The 18,460-nt window shown below is 33.9% G+C and overlaps 1 protein-coding gene and 1 non-coding gene across 3 annotated transcripts; one reads left to right on the forward strand and one right to left on the reverse strand.

The window, feature by feature from the left end:
- The first annotated feature begins 747 nt into the window (after positions 1-747).
- On the forward strand, positions 748-2,133 carry LOC105793807 (dehydration-responsive element-binding protein 2D). 2 transcript variants are annotated; one of them, XM_012622653.2, is made up of 2 exons: positions 748-1,412; positions 1,503-2,133. In XM_012622653.2, exons 1-2 carry the CDS (start codon positions 1,019-1,021, stop codon positions 1,754-1,756), a joined length of 648 nt encoding a protein of 215 aa, XP_012478107.2. In that variant the 5' UTR covers positions 748-1,018; the 3' UTR covers positions 1,757-2,133. The 2 variants fall into 2 exon arrangements, with proteins under 2 accessions (XP_012478107.2, XP_052484142.1); XM_052628182.1 differs by having other exon boundaries at positions 756-2,133.
- Positions 2,134-12,615: 10,482 nt separating this feature from the next.
- Positions 12,616-12,722, reverse strand: LOC128040052 (small nucleolar RNA R71). The gene has a single exon (XR_008194712.1). It is a non-coding gene; the product is annotated as a small nucleolar RNA R71 (small nucleolar RNA).
- Between the last annotated feature and the right edge of the window lie 5,738 nt (positions 12,723-18,460).

Below are 18,460 nucleotides of genomic sequence, written 5' to 3' on the forward strand. Positions count from 1 at the left end.
ATGATAGCCCAAAGAGAGCCAAGTTTGCAGTTTAACCTGCTGTACTTCAGCTAAATCTAGGGCCCTGCAATATTGGACTTAAGAGATGAGTTGTTGGGTTCCTATGGTTGGATTTTCATTTGAAATATGCTCTTCCATACATACATAATGATAATATTGGCCTATACAACTTTTTATAGCCTCGAAAGGGCAGTGCCTCCAACTTACTTGTTATGCAAGATTTTGTTTTACTCTACTTGTGAATGCGTTACCTACTTTACACACATGGAATAGAGTGGAGACAATCGAGTTGGCACCCTGAGTCCTTTCAACTCGGAAGCATTCAGTGTACGAAGTTATAGCAGAATGGACCCCATTTGAGTATCACACTTTCACTTTGACCTTCCAAATCACATTCAGTGTACCAAGTCAGATGTCACCTTTATAACCCTCCCATCTTTTCTCCTTTGTTTTTAGTCATTTTTAGGGTTGGGGTTGGAGTTTTATTTTATATAATTTATATATGATTTAAAAAAAATATTTTGATTAATTAATTAATAAGTTTAATTAATTTAAATGAATTTAAAAATTAATTAATCAGTCTGCGTTTATGGTGATGGATTTTAATTAACTTCAGAAAGAATTGTTCTTATCTCCAACCGATCACGCCGTTCCCTATTGTTAAATTCACCATTATCCATTTCCTCTTTTCTCTCCTCCAGAAATTCCTAAATCCAACTACTTTTTCCATTTCTTTTTTTCTTCAGTTTTTGCCACATGAGCTTGTGTACAGACAAGAGCCTAGGCCAAGTGTGTCTATGAGAAATGGCAGTGAGATTTGCTGTCGACACGAGCTAACAGGGTTTCCATGCCAAACCCATCTTAAGACACGTTTCGGGCAAGCTTAATCACCCCCATTGGAGCTCTTATCTCCCCTTTTCTATCATATAAATACCATTAACCCCAATGTGCTTATCAGTTATCAATCACTTTCTTTCTTCACCTTTTCCTTACTCCCCCCAGGTTCCCTGTTGGAACAATGTCAACATCAATGACGGGTGGTGGCTTTGGAGAAAGAAAACAAGCGAGGAAGCCAGCACAAGCAAGCTCGAGAAAAGGGTGCATGAGAGGAAAAGGTGGTCCAGAAAACGCTCTCTGCACTTACAAAGGTGTGAGGCAGAGAACTTGGGGTAAATGGGTTGCTGAAATTCGTGAACCGAATCGTGGTGCTCGTCTTTGGCTTGGAACTTTCGACACTTCTCATGAAGCAGCAATGGCTTACGATGCTGCCGCACGTAAACTCTATGGCTCGGATGCCAAGCTCAATTTGCCTGAATTATGTGCCAACAACCCTCAGTCTCAACCTTCTTCAGCAGCTAATCCTCAGATGGCTCCGATGGTGAATTACCAACCCCAAAACGTGAGCAATTCAGGTATGAGTATGATCAGTTCATCATCAAATAACCCAACTATTAGGGTCAATGACATGACACCAATACCAGTGTACAACAATGACTCCTCAGTAATGCCTTCTTTCCCCAACGAGAGCATTGATCTTCAAGGGAACGTGGATGCAAAGTTTGGACAGATTACTGAAGATGGAATCGAGGGGTTCTGGGAAAATATGAACGCCAACTTGCCTCTTTTAGACGACTCCATTTGGGCTGAAACTGCTATGTCTTTGGAATTTCCAATGATGGGTGATCCAGGCAGTTTCGCTAGCAACCTTATGGAAGCAACTGGTTGGGACGCTTTGCAATCGCCATGGTGCATGTAAATTTTAAAGCTAAACTAAGCTAAGCTTAACTAGATGCTGTTAAGATAAATGGTACGTCAAAGTCATAAGAATACTGTGCATAAATGTGTATATTATATAGAATATATGAGTTTCCTACTGTCTACACTCTATATCCATGAAAACTACATAGGGTGTTTTCTGTGGTTTATAACGTGGGTCGGAGTTTTTAATTCTTATTTTTATTTTATTTATGTTTCTCTAAGTATCAATCACGTGCTGTTTCCAGGCCTAGCCAACCAGCTTCTATGTTCAAGTAAAGGTTTTGTGAAAAGAACAAATATGTGTACATGTAAATTCGAAAACAGAAAATCTTACGTTGTCCACCAATAATACGTAGTGTAAGTTTTTCGAAGCCATTGCTTGGTTTCTGTCAGGAATAAGTGGGCAACTTATCAATCAATTCAAAAGTTGATTTTTATGATTAGCAATCATAATCTTTGCAGACTCTAAAGAATTTACAACGTTATGAAAAGAACAAAAACAAAATGAATCCATGTTTTGTTTGGATTTGCTCAGTAATAATCTTCTTCTTATCTTTCCTTGTCAGCATCAGCAGTTTTTTAGCCTTTCTTTTTCTTGGTACATACGACAACACACATTTGTTCGGTTTTTCTTACTTCAAAAATGGTCAAAACTTCCGTTCTCAAAAGCAGTTTGCTGACTCTTCTGGTGTTCTCAAAACAAGATGATGTTGGGGTTTCAATTAAGTCCTATCAATAAGATGTCTTTATGTATGAAATTAGTGATTTTTTTCTTACCATTTTATAATTAATGTTAACATATTTTCATAGCATAGTTAATGTAAACATACACTTTTTCATAATATAATTGATGTATAAGTGCTTTCTCATAGTTTAATTAATGTAAACACGATTTCTCATTATATAATTAAGCCAAAATCTTATAGCAGTTGATTCAACTTCATTTTTAATCAGTATAATTAAAGGTTTAATTTATCATCATGCCATATATTATAAAATAAGAAAAAAAAGGAAAGGAAAGGATTAAAACTAAGTTCACATGCATATATGGATATGTATGTATACAATCGCTTTTTCATATATAGATATGTGTATAATAAAAAATAATTAGTTGTAATATAATAAAATTTCAGCTTAAATTTGATATCACATATAAAATGACATACACAAAATACAAGAAAACAAAAGCTAAATTGAAGAAAATATTATTACAAATTCTTAGGCTTAATTCTAGAATTAGATTTTATTTTATTTCCTTATTTAGAGTATGTAAACTTGTATAAAAACAAGCTAACCGATGGAATACAAGTAACGTTCATAAGTGTATTTTCTTTTCTTATTTTCAAATATATTATTTTCTTCATTTTCTATAAAATATATAAACATAATTATGTCATTTAAACCTTTTACAAAAAAAGAAAGAGTAAATTTATCCTATACTCTTAAACATTTTGAATGGCCGCGAACTCAGTTTGACAATATTTAATATTTTACGAACTAATAAAATAATAATAATTAGAATATGAAATATTACAAATGCATTATTATGTCTAAAATATGAAAGTAAAGGCCAATTTCGTTTGTACTCACCAATCATGTGCAACTTGATTAGAAATGATATAATAGACAATGTAACATATCTGGTAATCATGTGCAACTTGATTGAAGTATCGCTTTAGTTGTGTTAGTGTAGGAATGGGACAAATGGTAAGACTCTAGTGGAAGAAGGATCAATTGGAAGGACTGAGATTGGTGAGATCGATAGCTAAAGTCGATGGTGAAGTTCAAGAAATTGCCGAACAAGTACGGTAGCACAACATAAATTTTTAACCATCGAACTTAATTAGTTTGTACATATTGTATATTATTTTGTTTTTGATTCATCTGAAGTAGGAATTAGATGTGCGTTTTATGCCAAAATTAGAAGGAACCAGGGTTCCAATGACAATGGAGGAGCTAGATGTTATTAAGGTGCATGTATGGGCAATCAGGGACCGCTACAAGACTCGAAGAGGCCAAATCGAAGCTGTGTTACGCCATATCCTACATATGGAACGACACAACCTCGAATTCAATGCAAATAGGGGAACAACTAGCATCATGTTGTGCCATACCTTCTTTGTGGCGTGAGACATAAGCCAATTTTGAAAACTTTCCGATCTTGGTTCGACGCGATCTTCAAAGATATCTCCTAAGTTTGCATAACAAATTCAACCTTGGAACATCTCTATATGATGTCTTTATCAACAACCAACCCCCTTCAAGCCACCAACCTTAAATATTCTCTCGAATATAGCCATATTCACCTATTGAGCTTAAACCAATTATTTGCGAAATAACACTGAATGGTAGCAAGATGAAGCACAGATGGAAACTCTGAACCATTCAAACCACACATGGACATAAGGCAAGCAAGAAGTAACGTATCACAACCACAGAAGTAGAAATTGGAAGAAATGATTGTGCGAATATAACAACACTTGGAATATCAAGTTGCGTGCAATCAAGAACGTGAGAAGCTAGCAACCCGAGCAGTTGAGAAATATGGAATTAAAGATTTTCAATTGCCATAGCCACCCCCTAGAGAAAACCGCTCCAAGACCATCAAGCCCACAAATCAATGGCACGCTATCAACAACAAAGAAGAGCAAGCTACATTAAAGGAAGACGACATTCGAGCACATCTTGAATGTACGGTGCAGGGTGTTTTCTACATCAAGCTGATTGCGAAAGGCTATGCTAAAAGGTATGGCATAAAACTACTTCATGGACGACACCATACCCACCACCATTCAATGACACAATCGCGAATGGGAAAACGAAAAACCAATTGAGAGATCAACATCGAGCAGTAGGCATACTACAATATAAGGAAACACTACTAAAGATAATAATCAGAGGGAAGCAATAATAAGGAAGCAAAATAATCATGTGTCGACTCCGAATGAAACCAATAAAAGCGATCACGACAAAAAGAAGAAGAAGAGACTTTGGAAGCTAGTGAAAGAATTGGAATATTAGTCCGTTTGATTTTGAACATTTTTATATATTTGGATTTTTGTACTATATTTTTATATGGGATGATTTTTATTTTTATTTTCTATAGTTTTTAAGTAGCTAGGATTTAGTATTCTCTCTCTATATATTTTCCTGTTGATTTTTCTTTGTAGGAACCTCACAATTTATTACGGCACTACCATTACGAGCCAACACCGAAAGAATAAGTAGTCCCACCAATTGAGTTGCACATATCACGCCAATCGGGTAACCTCTTTATTTTATATTTTTAATTGCACATTAGGGAGAATGTGCCGAATAAAGTGTGGGGGTGACTTAGAAAAATTTAAAAAAATTTTCTTTTCAGTTATTTTATTTTCTTTTTGTAGTTTTTTTTTGTTTTTTATTGCATGTTTGTGCTTGAGCTTGTAGAAATACAAGTGATTGGTTAGAAGCATATACATAGGATGTTTTTTAAATTGTAAATTTAATCTAAAATTAAAAAAATTAGGTTGTTTATATGTAGATAGTAGTTCAGTTTATTAGGCTGTAAATAGGCACAAGAGATTAAATATACCAAGTGATAAAGGTAGATGCGAAAAGGTAATTATGCTTGTAGAAGTGTAGGATGCTCGAATTAAAAAGAAAGTACTCGGTAAAATCCATGGTTATTGAAACAACTTAGTATGACTAGTATAACCCTTATAAAAAGTGCCTGACAAAAATCTTGATCATATTGGCACAAATAAAAAAATCAAAACGGATTATCGGGGAAATATTACTACATTAGAGTTCATAGCATAGGTAAAAATAAACCGAGTAGGAAAAAAATATTTGAGCTTACTATACTCTACAAAAATAAATACTATATTCGTATACACATTTAGATGAAGATTTATATTTAATTTTCTTTAACTTGTGTACTTTGTAATTTAGTGAACTAATCTATTTAGGTGTAAATAACTTTGAATTATTTAACTTTCTTGCTAGAGTTATATATTTAAGCAAATCTTCCTAGTGTCGATGCTCGATCTAATTGTCTGTATCAAACTAGCTAAAGTACATTTTCTCCCTTTGCATGTTTATTTCCTGTTTTCAGTTTTAGTTTTTTTTTTGTTTTTATTTTATTTTGGGTAGTTTTCTTGAGGACAAGTAAAGAATTAAATGTGCGGGAATTTGACCTACCGTCAAATGTACTAGTCAATTCGAGTTAATTTCGTACTTAAAGAGCTTATTTTATAACCGATTTAGGATTTTATATTATGTTTTCAGCACATAGGTCTTAGGATTAAAATTTAGTAATATAAGTTTTTTTTATCACATTTTGTAGGTGTTCTGACCCAATAGGTTGATACGGGCCGTAGGTTATGCTAATTGGTTTAATTGAGTGTGTAGGATGAAGATATAATGACCCAGTTGATGTGGAAACAAGGTTTGAGTGATGCACAAGCTTCCTGGGACATTAAGGCACAAAGTGAACAACCAAGGTAGAGTTTGGGTGTTGTGTCGCACCACACAAGGGGTGTGGCGCGTACGTCGATGTACTGTCTAAGTTTATCAGGTTATTTTCATCTCCGCAATCAAACTTATACAAAGACCTAGGATATGCCGAAGACACATCAGGGGTTTGATGTAACTAAGTCATCCTAGACTCCAAAAACCCTAGTAGTTTAGGAGTAGATTTAGATTATTTTCTTTTTGGTTTTTCTTAACTATTTCGTTTCTCTTCTTGAAATCAGTTTTGATTCAAGATTTTATTTATTTAATTTAAGTACTTCAGTTTATATTTTCTTTTACATTCGATTTAATTCCTTATTCCAATCAAAAGATTTACTACTCCGTTCCCTATTCGAGATCAAATCCACGATTATTCAAATATCTTTTCTCTTTTGAATCAATTGTGTTCTTCACATGACTTATTCAATCGAAGTTGCGATTCTGAATAACATGAGTGGCTAAACCCCTAATAGGGGATTAATGAGTAGATGGGGATGTGAATAATAGAGGACTTGGGGTTTCTCAAGAAGAATTAGTTGGTATGAATTACATGTGCTTAAACCACTAGGCTTGACAACCTTAGAAAGTTATCATAGGCTAGACAAGGTTGGGAGATAAGTCGAACCGAGTAAATCATAATTTATCCTGGTTGAGAAAGTGAGGTCGAGAGAAAAATGAGTATCAACTAATCAATTAGTTAATTAGAGGCCAAGAGGTAATAATTAGTTAATCGATAGCTAATCCACCCTAAAACCCTAATCTGAAGTTAGTTATAAATCGTGAAGCGAGTTAATCTTCCTGATTGTTTTATGGATTTATTTCATTTGTTTAGTTTTCTTATTTATTTCTTTTTATTCCCATTATCTATTTTATGGTTCATCGTAATATAGGAATTAATTATTACTACTTAGACTTGTTATTGTAAAAGCATTTTCATTATTTATTCCATCTTCCATTGGGTACAATCCTCAGAATACTCCCAAAGTATTTCGTTGTACAAACTATATTACAATTTGACCCATGCACTTGCGGACACCGCCGCTCTTATCTCTCATATTTCTTGTGTTATATTTAACTATAAATGATAACACATTTATAGGCGGTCAAGTTGTTGGCGTCGTTGCCAGGGAGGTTTCAACAATAAATTTTGAAAATAAAATTTTTAAAATTAATAAGATAAGTAGGAACATTAGAACCTATAGATACAATTTTTAATTTTTGTTTAGTTATTTTTATTTTTTTTTTAGGTCATGTATGAACCGAAGCTCCAGCACTCCAATTGAACCTTACCCAGATCTGAAACAATTACTTAGACGTAACCATCCAGCCATGAACACCGATCCACCCGCAATTATAAATTTACCTCGTGAAAATCCATTGTTTGAAGAGCCACGAGAACAACAAAGGAATAATCAAGAAGAAGTCCCAATAGCTCTGTAATGCCCTCCACCCGACCCGGTGAACCAGATCCAAGTATTGGGTGTTATGCCTTATAACTGATGCAACTTAAAATTTATTTTTGTTTATGTTCAAGTTCTATCTATGAATATGACTAAGCCTCTTGTGGATGTACATTGTATGGATTGCATATACAATTCATGATAATAAAATTTCATCAATTTCTATTTTATCTCTTGACCTACTATATACATATTGGAAAGATATTTAATAAACTTATGCTTAAAATTAAGCATGCCACTTAACTTCCTTTGTGTGCATAATGTAAACTCGAAATTATATAGGGTTTTTCTATATATTTTACTACCTTTTACTTAATAAATATGTTCATCTTGAGTAATTGTTATTAAAATAAGTGAATTTTACTTAATAATATTGGGTATGAATTTATAAAGTATGTGAAATTGTGCTTAATTACATGATTTTTGTACATATTTTATATTATTTCATGTTAATTTATTAAAATGTGATTTTTCACTATGCAGGAGGACCATTAAAGATATGATTAATGTGAATGAAACATGGACACGGACATGCACAAATCAATTCATGTGGACGACAAAACCATGCAACTTGGTTCATGAGGTTGATAATTTGACCCGGTAAAAGATGTACTAAAAGATGGACATGTCTGTGTAACAACCCAATTTTAGTGGTGTCAAAAATTGTGGTTTCGGGACCACGATTTTGATGAGTGAATTATTATTTTAATATTTATTTATTGTCTACGAGATTATCTTAGGGTCGTGTTAAATTTTCATTAAGAAAATTTGACGTTTAAATGGTTAATTAAGTAAAAAGGACTAAATTAAAAAAGGTGTAAAAGTGGGTTTCTATTAGCTAAAAGGGCTAAGTGGCTATGGAAAGGAGATTTAATGGGCTTAGATGATAATTATACCATATATGTTCATGGTGGAAAAAAATGGACATGATTTAGTTGTTTTTAAAGTTAAATTAGTAAGGGTAAAATAGTAATTAAATAAATAAAACTTAAACTAAAATAACACAAAATGGTATCATCTTCATTCATGGTTTTATCCACCAAAAATAGAAGAAGAAAAACACCATTTTAGGCTTGAAGGTTCAACCAACACTTTGTTCTTGCATGGTATGATTTTATGTCCTGTTTTTAATGATTTTTATATTTTGAGTTCGTTTTAGCTTAATCTAGCTAGTCCGGGGGTTAATTTGAAAAATTGTTAAAGGTTAAGGGAATTTCCATGGTTGAGTTTGAATATATTTTTAAGTTAGTTGATAGATTTTTAATCTTAGTTGTTAAACAAACTTGTTTTGTTAAGTGATTTTCGATGAATTTTGAAATAGGGATTAAATTGTTAAAAGTGTAAATCCATGTGTTTTTTTTGGAAATTTTTGGTAAATATGGGTTGTTTCAAGGTTCCTTGTAGCATTGGTTAATATGGATTTAGGTTAAAATAAATTATATTCAAGTTATGAGCTGAATGACTAAATTGTGAAAATTTAAAGTATTAAGGGTAATTTGTAATTTTACATAAATATGAATTATGGATTAAATTGAATACTTGAAGTACTTAATTGAATGAAATTATCTATTTAGATCAAGATAAGTGACAACTAGACTTAAACCGAGGAAAGGCTAAAGCTTTGAATTAGCTTTCAACTCTACTTCTACGACCATAGTTATTGAGGTAAGTTCATATGAATTTATGCTTATTAAACATTACTTTGGTTGATTAATCATTGATTTTATGATATTTATAATTGATTCGGTAATAAAACGATATTCGAATACTTGGCAAGTAACAAATCCCGTTTGAACCTTAAGAATTCTTAGGATACGAATGACATGTCATTAGGGATTTCATGTTTTGGGTGCTGGTCTTAAATGTCCTACCATTGCTGAGGTCCTGCAATTGTTGCAGATTTTCCATAGCTCGTGTAAGCATCATTGTGGAGCTAACATTCTGACCTACAGCTTGTGTAAGTAGGTGTATTTTACAGCTCATGTGAGCACCATTGAAAAGGAAAGATTACAGTTATATAGAAAGGCACATTATGTGTGAGCATTCCCGAGTATTCGATGTAATTCTAGATGGTTCAACGGGTAAGTAAAGGAAATGACACGGTAAGCATACAATTGAAATGGTTCATGATATTATGGAAAGGTTGATGAGTTAAATGATGTGTATATGAAATCTACTTACTATATGATTGAACTCATATGTATCATGGATGAACCTACTAACTTGTGAGTTTGATGGTGCTTGTATAGACTTTTACTAAGCTAATGGTCTTGGTAATCAAATTATGCTTATTTTGTAGATTATGTTAAATAAATGGTAAGTTACATTTGAGTTTATACGAGCTTACTAATCACTTGTTGCTTACATAGTTACTTTCCTTTGTTTTATAGATTAGTGAAAGATCAATCGGTTAGAAGGTTGTCCGAGATCTATCACATTATCCAGTAACCATTTCGGTATTTTTTGAGTATTTTGGCCAATGTTATATATGGCAAGTATAGAACCTTTTGTAATGGTGTTTCTTGAATGTGTAATGGATGTTTTGGTATGCATATGCCTTGAAGTTTATGTTTGGTTTGATGGACTTTAATGCCTTACCAAGTTAGATCATTTTGGCCACATTTTTATGTGCTTGTATATAAGATCCTTTTGGTATGTTTGTGATGGCATGTAAATGGTCATTTGTGATATCATTTGGTAGATAAAAGAACTAGGTTATATGCTTGAAATGTGGCTATGTTGTTTTAATTTGATCAATGATGTTTTGATACAAATGTGGTGCCTTTGAATGGCATATTGATTAGATGAAATACGATGTTTGAAATGGTATGTTTATAAGTGTTTGAATGATGTTTAACTCTCTTGAATGTGTACACAAATGGGATGGTTGGTTAGATGTATTTAGGCCTTAAAATAACATGTTTTTAGGGTCAAAATATGGATCACACAACCTGGGACATGGGCTGTCACACGGCCGTGTATCATTTGTAAATTCCTAGTGTATTAAGTCAGTGAGTTACACGGTCTAGTACACGACCTGCGACACGATCATGTGTTGCAAGTTAGAGAGTTAAATGGTCTGGGACATAGCCTACGACACGGTCGTGTGATCCAACTCAGTGAGTTATACGGGTGGAGACACGGGCTGGGACACAGCCGTGTATCCTATAATTTGATTGTTACATGGCTTGAGCTATGTCACACGGCCTAGCCACACGGCCGTGTGACCCCTATTTTCAAAATTTTCCACTTTTTCCCAAATATTCTGTTTTGTTTCAAATTAGTCCCGAATTGCTTCTAAGCTATTTTTAGGGCCTCGAAGGCTCAATTTAGGGACCAAATACATATGATTGAATGGTTTTTAATATGATTAATTTATTTAATGTTATGATGTTAAATGTTATTCTGATTGTTTAATAATGCTCCTTAACCTTAATCTGGCGGTGGAGATAGGTTAGGGGTATTACAGTCTGATTAATTATTGGACAAGGAAACTGTCTAACAAGGGGAAATTAAAGCCCACTTTCGGCACAAGTAGATAGCTACCTAATAACAAGCTTTGGGGTATTTAATTGAAGGTCCTTACAGTTGGAAAATAATTAGAATTCAGCTTAACAACTTTGCTGTTGAAACCGTCCACCCTATGGCTATTAATAGCCTTAATTTGAATTCAAAATTAGTAGACTAAGTCATCCCCTTTTTCATGAATTGTGGTCAGCAATATATGAGAAAAAAAGTAAGGAATTTAAATTCTATTTTTAGCAAACTCTACCCCTTACATTCACCTATAAATACCATACGAATCCCACTTCTCAAATCATCCTTCATCCCTCAACACTCATCTCTCATTCATCATTCTCTTCCATTTCCCTTTTCCTTTCCCTTGCATAACCACCATCTCCTTTTCCTCCTTTAGCTAACATAAGCTTTATCAAAAGTAATCTTTGGTCGACCACCTTGAAAGCCTTAGAAAAGAAGCAACGAGTAGAATGGAGGAGGGCATCAGTCAGAATAGATCCAAAAGGCTGCTAAACGGAATAAAGTTTACTCTTTTCTCTTGTTATTTATTTTAATTATGTTTTCTTTGAGTTTATTATTTTTGACATCAACGATGATATTTTAAATCCTATTTGCTAGGATTATTATGTTAATTCAATAAGATTTATTTTATTCATGTTTAATATGCTTGGGCCTCAGTCGATCATGTTTTCAATCAATATCATGTGCATTTCATTCAAACATGATTGGGTGCATTCAATTAGCTGAGCAATCCTAACCAGATGACGACTAGTAGACACATAATTTAAAAGCGAAATGTTCAATTTAGATCATTAAACCCAACTAAGTTGAGGTTCATAATATCTTTAGTTAGCTCTATTATCTTGCATAGTTTTTAGGTTTATGCGATTAAACTGTTGCAAACATAAATATCCTTGTGACCTTGCATAAATACAGAGAAACCCTTAGTTTAATATGATTGCATTTTACTAAGTAAAAAATCTTAGAGGACTTAATTTGGTTTTCAAACTCATGAAAGATTGAGTTGCCATGGAAGTATTTTCGAACGTTGTTAAGCATGATGTTTCAAATTAGAAGACTGAATATCGAGGCACTCAAATTCAAATTGAAACTAGTGATGTTTCAAATGCTTCAAACGGTGGGCCAGTTTAGTGGTATGCCCATGAAAGATCCAGACTTACACCTTCGAGTATTCATGGAGGTCAGTGATTCATTTAAAATAGTTAGTGTGACTGAAGATACATTAAGGTTGAAGTTGTTTCTGTACTCGTTGCAAGATCGAGCATGATCATGGCTGAATTTATTGCCACCATGTTTAATATCTACATGGAAAGAATTAGCAGAAAGGTTTTTGGTAAAGTATATTCCACCGAGTAAGAACGCAAAGTTGCGAAATAAGATAACTATTTTTCAACAATTGGATGATGAGTCTTTATATAAGGGATGAGAAAGATTCAAAGAATTCCTTCGTAAGTGTCCTCATCATGGGATTCCTCATTATATTCAGTTGGAGACATGTTATAACGGTCTCAACGCGCACACAAGATTAATGGTAGATGCTTCTGTGAAAGGTGTGATTTTGTCTAATTCTTATAATTAGGGTTACGAGATCATCGAAAAGATCGCAAGCAACATTACTAATGGTTGACAAATCGAGTAATTTTTGAAAGACGAGTAACTAGAGTGCATGAAGTGGACGCACTGACTTCACTCTCTGCTCATGTATCTTTTATTTCCTCTATGTTAAAACAGTTTACCATTAATGGTTTAAATAATTTTGTAGCTCAATCAACAAGTTAGTATGATGTTATTTCTTGCGTATAATGTGGGGATGGTCATTCTTTTGAGAACTTCCCTTCAAATCCCGAATTAGTTTTTTATGTAAGGAACCAATATCAAAATAGAAGTGGACAAGGACCATATTCCAATTTCTACAATCCTTCGTCGTAGAATAATCCGAACTTTTCCTGGAGTAATCAAGGAAATGGACTGAAAAATAATCAGATGTAACATAAACCCAACCAAACCCAAGGGTTTAACCAATAAGCCCTAAAACCACCTCAAGCTGAGTCATCAAACAGTTTGGAGAACTTGTTGAAAGCATACATGGCGAAAAATGATGTCTTGATCCAAAGTCAAGCAGCAACAATCTAAAGTCCAGTAGCAACGCTGAAAAATTTAGAGAACCAGATGGGTCAGTTAGCTACTGAGCTTCATAGTAGATTGCAATGAGCCTTGCCAAGCGATACAGAAAACCTGAGAAATTTGGGTAAAAAACATTGCAAGGTAGTTGAGTTACGAAGTGGTAAGATTTTGGAACCTAAGCATGTAACAACCCGTTTTCAGTGAAATCAAAACAGTGGCTTTGAGACCACAAATCCAATGAGTAAATTATTATTATTTTAATGTTTGTGGAGTGTTAAGAAGGTCATATAAAAATTTCGTTAAGAAATTTTGACATTTGCATGCTTAATTATGTGAAAAGGACTAAATTGTAAAAAGTGCTAAAGTAGAGTTCTAGTAGCTAAAGGTGTTAAATAGCTATGGAACTTAATTGTAAGAGGACTTAGATGGTAATTAGACCATTTATAAGGTTAGTGGAATTCTATGGCAATGTTTTATTGAAATTCTTAAAGTTTTTAAAGGTTATTTTATAAAACGGTAAATAAGCCGTAAAACAAATAAGTAAACAAATATCATCTTTAATTTTTTTTCTTCTTCAATTGAAATTGTCAAAGAAGCCATAGCTAGGGTACAACAACTCCATTTTTCCCTGCATGAGATGTATTTCAATTCCGTATTTAATGATTTTTGTATTTTCGGGATCGTTGTAGCTTAATCTAGCTAGCCCAGGGACTAATTTGCAAAATGGTTAAAGGTTTAGGGTTTTTCCATGAATTTTCTTACATTATTATTGAGTTTTAATGAAATATTATGAGTCTTTGTTGTTAAATAAACAAGTTTTGTATAGTGATTTTTGATGAAAATGTCATTTAGGGACTTATTTGTAAAAGTAGTAAAATTCCATTATTTTTATGGGTTGGTATAGGTCCCTAGAGAATTCAACGAGTATAAAATAAGGATGAAAATGCTTAAATTTCAATTTATGAACTTAAGGACTAAATTGTAAAAAGGTTAAAATATTAGTGGCAAAATTATAATTTTACAAATATATGAATTATGGATTGAATTGAATAATAGAAGTATTAAATTAATTAAATATATCTATTTAGATCAAGATAGACCTCAAACAAATTTAGATCAGGGAAAGCGAAAGCCTTGGATTGATCGACTACGTTTTTACACTTTGTTTGTCGAGGTAAGTTCGTACGATTAAATAACATTTTAATGTTATTTTGATCAATATGTTATTGTGTTATTTACCATGTAATTAAACGAAGGAAATCCAACGATGCTACGATGATTGTCGAGCCTCGTTTGAACCTTAGGAATATGTAGGATACAAATGACATGTCATTAGGGTTTTCATGTTTCGGTTGCTGATCTTGAATGTCCTACCGATGGCTGAGGTCCCACACTTGTTACAGATACTCTACAGCTTGTGTGAGCAGCATCGTGTAGCTTACGTTTCAACCAACAGCTTGTGTGAGCAGACCCATTTCACAGCTCGTGTGAGCAATGATGTAAAGGAAAAAGAAATGAAAGGTTAGCAGACCCATTTCACAGCTCGTGTGAGCAATGATGTAAAGGAAAAAGAAATGAAAGGTTATATGTTTAGCACACTTTGTGTGAGCTTTCCCACATATCCGATTTTATTTTAAATGGTTCAACCGATATGAAAAGGAAAGGAATGGTAAGTGTTCAAATGACTTATGTCATGGATTTATGAAAAGGGTTGAAAAGAAATTGTTCAATGAAAGTATATCTATGTTCATGAAAATGATGATTTCAAATGATGATGTTCATGTATACCTAGCTTTCCTTATGTAAATTCAAGTGAATTATGAGTTGATGCACTAACATGTGTTACCGGTGGTGCATAGGCTTATGCCGAGCTTATGGTTGGATTGTATCATGTTTAAATTTTAAGATTATGCATTGAAATGGTAAGTTATGTTCATGTTTTACAAACTTACTAAGCATTATATGCTTACGTAGTTTTCTTTCCTATGTTTTATAGATAATCAAAAGCTCAATCAATTTAGAAGCTTATTGAAGATCTATTACACTATCCGGTGATTAAATCGATAGTTTTTTATATTTTGGCCAAGGTTATAATGGCATGTATAGGTGGACTTGTGTTTGAATGTTAGTTGATAGTTTGGCATGCATATGTTATTTTGGTTGATGTACTTTTGATACTTTTGATGCATTGATGATATGTGACAATATGGCTAAGTATTGATACATGTTTCCATGGCCAATATTGTATGTGATGGAATAGTTTTAATGTGGTCAAGATAGGGTAAGTTTTGAAATGGTAATGGACTTGATGTGTATGTATGAAATGTGGTAATGTTTTCCATGTTTAGGTAAGATTTTGTTGAATGCATTTGAGGTGTCTTGTTGGCATATTGGTTTGATGGATTTATGATTTATTGAATTTCTTATTTCATGCATGTTTTGGTAAGGTTTTGATGCTTTGGTTATGTGCACAAAATGCTTTTAGGTACATGCTTGTTTAGGTGATGGAAAGGACTTGATTTTGGCCAATTTCATGTCCACATGGCCTGTGACACAGGTGTGTGACTCAGCCGTGTGCAACACACGACCATGCAACACGACTGTGTGTCCCCTGTAGTTTTAAGGCATGCAAGTTAGGCAGTTGCACATCCTAGCACATGGCTTGGCACATGGACGTGTGATGCCATTTTGAGAGTTATATGGCTTGGCACATGGACGTGTGGCTTGGCCATATGACCCAACTTCGAAAGTTACACGAGCATAGACACGGGCTGGGACACGGCCATGTGTTCCTATTTTAATTGTTACATAGCCTGAGGCACGGGCGTGTGTCTCAGCTGTGTGAGTCACACGACTTGGCCACACTGTCGTGTGACCCCTGCAGTTTAAATTTACTAAATTTTTTATGAACTTTCTGATTGATTCCAATGTAGTCCCGAATTGTTTTTAAAGTGTTTGGGCTCGATTAAGGGACGATATGCGTATATATGGATGATTTATGATATGTTTATGTTGAGGTTTGTAATGTATGTTTTAAAGTTATATTTTTACGGTAATGCTCCGTAACCCTATTTCGGAGACAGATATGGGCTAGGGGTGTTACAAAGCATGTTGCGGTTGAAGATGAGCCTACTGAAAAGAAGGGAAGTCAGCCCAAAATTAAAGTCCCTAAAATAGAAAAATCAGATGTTGAAAAATCTGATGAGGTAAACCCTAAACTAGTAAATTTTGAAAATCTAACACCCTTTTTTATAGATTTGCCTCAACAGAGAAGTTGTCCATATCAACCTAGAGTTCCATATCCTCAAAGACTTCAGCAGAATAAGTAGAAACAAAAGGTACAATTCAAGAAGTTCTTGGATGTTTTAAAACAGTTATACATCAACATTCTATTGGTAGAGGCTTTATGACAAATGTCCAACTATGTGAAGTTTATGAAGGATATCCTATCCAAGAAGAAACGACTTAGTGAGTATGAGACTGTCGCTTTGACGAAGGAGTGTAGTGTGTTCTTACAAAACAAGCTACCTCCAAAACTAAAGGATCCTAGAAGCTTTACGATATCTTGCAACATTGGTGAATCGTATTGAGGTAAAGCTTTTTACGACCTTAGAGCAAGCATCAACTTGATGCCCAAATCTATTTTCAAACTGTTGGGAATAGGTGAAGTAAGACCCACTCCTGTGACACTTCAACTTGCAGATTGTTCGTTAGCATATCCTGAGAGAAAGATCGATGATGTTTTGGTAAGAGTTGATAAGTTTATTTTTCTTGCTGACTTTATTGTTTTAGACTTTGAAGTAGATAAGGAAGTTCTGATCATCCTAGGGAGACCTTTCCTAGCCACGGGAAGAATGTTGATAGATTTGCAAAAAAGAGAACTCACCATGTGAGTTAAAGATGATAAGCTAACATTTAATGTTCTAAAGGCCATGAAATTTCCCAATCCAGTGGAAGAGTGTTCAGTAATGGAGGAATTAGAAACCTTAGTTTCTATGGAAAGCAATTCAAAGATGAAAAAGTTAATGAAGGTTTGGTTTTAATGGAAGCCAATCCGAGGAGTTATGATCAACCACTACGGTTGGATTCACTAGAGTTGGAAGTTCGAGAATTTACACAACCCTAGTTGTCAATCGAGGAATCACCTAAACTCGAACTGAAGGTACTTCCATCCCATTTAAAATATGTTTATTTAGGTAATTGTTCTACTCTGCCTGTGATTGTTTCAGCAGAATTGACAGAACACCAAGAGGAGCAACTAATTGCTATTTTAAAGAACTTTAAAAAGGCAATTGGTTGGACAATAGTTGACATATGAGGTATAAACCCTTCCTTCTGTACGTAGAAGGTTATTTTAGAGGAAGGTGAACTAGGTAGAATCGATAGGTAAATGATACTTAATCCTATCATGAAAGAGGTAGTACAGAAGGGAGTGATCAAATGTTTAGATACGGGAATTATCTACCCCATCTCAGATAGTTCTTGGGTAAGCCCGATACAATGTGTACCAAAGAAAGGTGGATCACGTTGGCAATAATGAACATAACGAGTTAATCCCGACGAGAACTATCACGGGTTGGAGAATTTGTATTGACTACAAAAAGCTGAACAAAGCCACTCGTAAGGATCATTTTCCAATGCGTTTTATGGATCAGATGTTAGATCGACTAATAGGTAATGAATTTTATTGCTTTTTAGATGGATATTCGGGATACAACCAAATAGTTGTAGCCCTAGAAAATGAACATAAAACTACTTTTACCTATCTGTATGGTACATTTGCTTTTAGAAGAATGCTTTTCGGCTTACGTAATGCACCTGCCACATTCCAGCGATGTACGATGGCAATTTTCATTGATATGATTGAAAATTTTGTGAGGTTTTCATTGATGATTTTTCTATTTTTGGTAACACTTATGATGTTTGTTTGAGTAATTTGGAAAAGGTATTAAAGAGATGGGAGGAGACGGATCTTGTCCTTAACTGGGAGAAATGTCATTTTATGGTTAAGGAGCGAATTATCCTAGGACTTAAAATTTCCAAAAATGAAATTGAAATGGATAAAGAAAAGGTGGATGTAATTG

The sequence above is a fragment of the Gossypium raimondii genome, chromosome 3, assembly GCF_025698545.1.
Source record: "Gossypium raimondii isolate GPD5lz chromosome 3, ASM2569854v1, whole genome shotgun sequence".
Classification (NCBI taxonomy): Eukaryota; Viridiplantae; Streptophyta; class Magnoliopsida; order Malvales; family Malvaceae; genus Gossypium; species Gossypium raimondii.

Coding starts and splice junctions, on each gene's coding strand:
- LOC105793807 (XM_052628182.1), top strand. CDS start 1,019: ATGTCAACATCAATGACGGGTGGTGGCTTTGGAGAAAGAAAACAAGCG.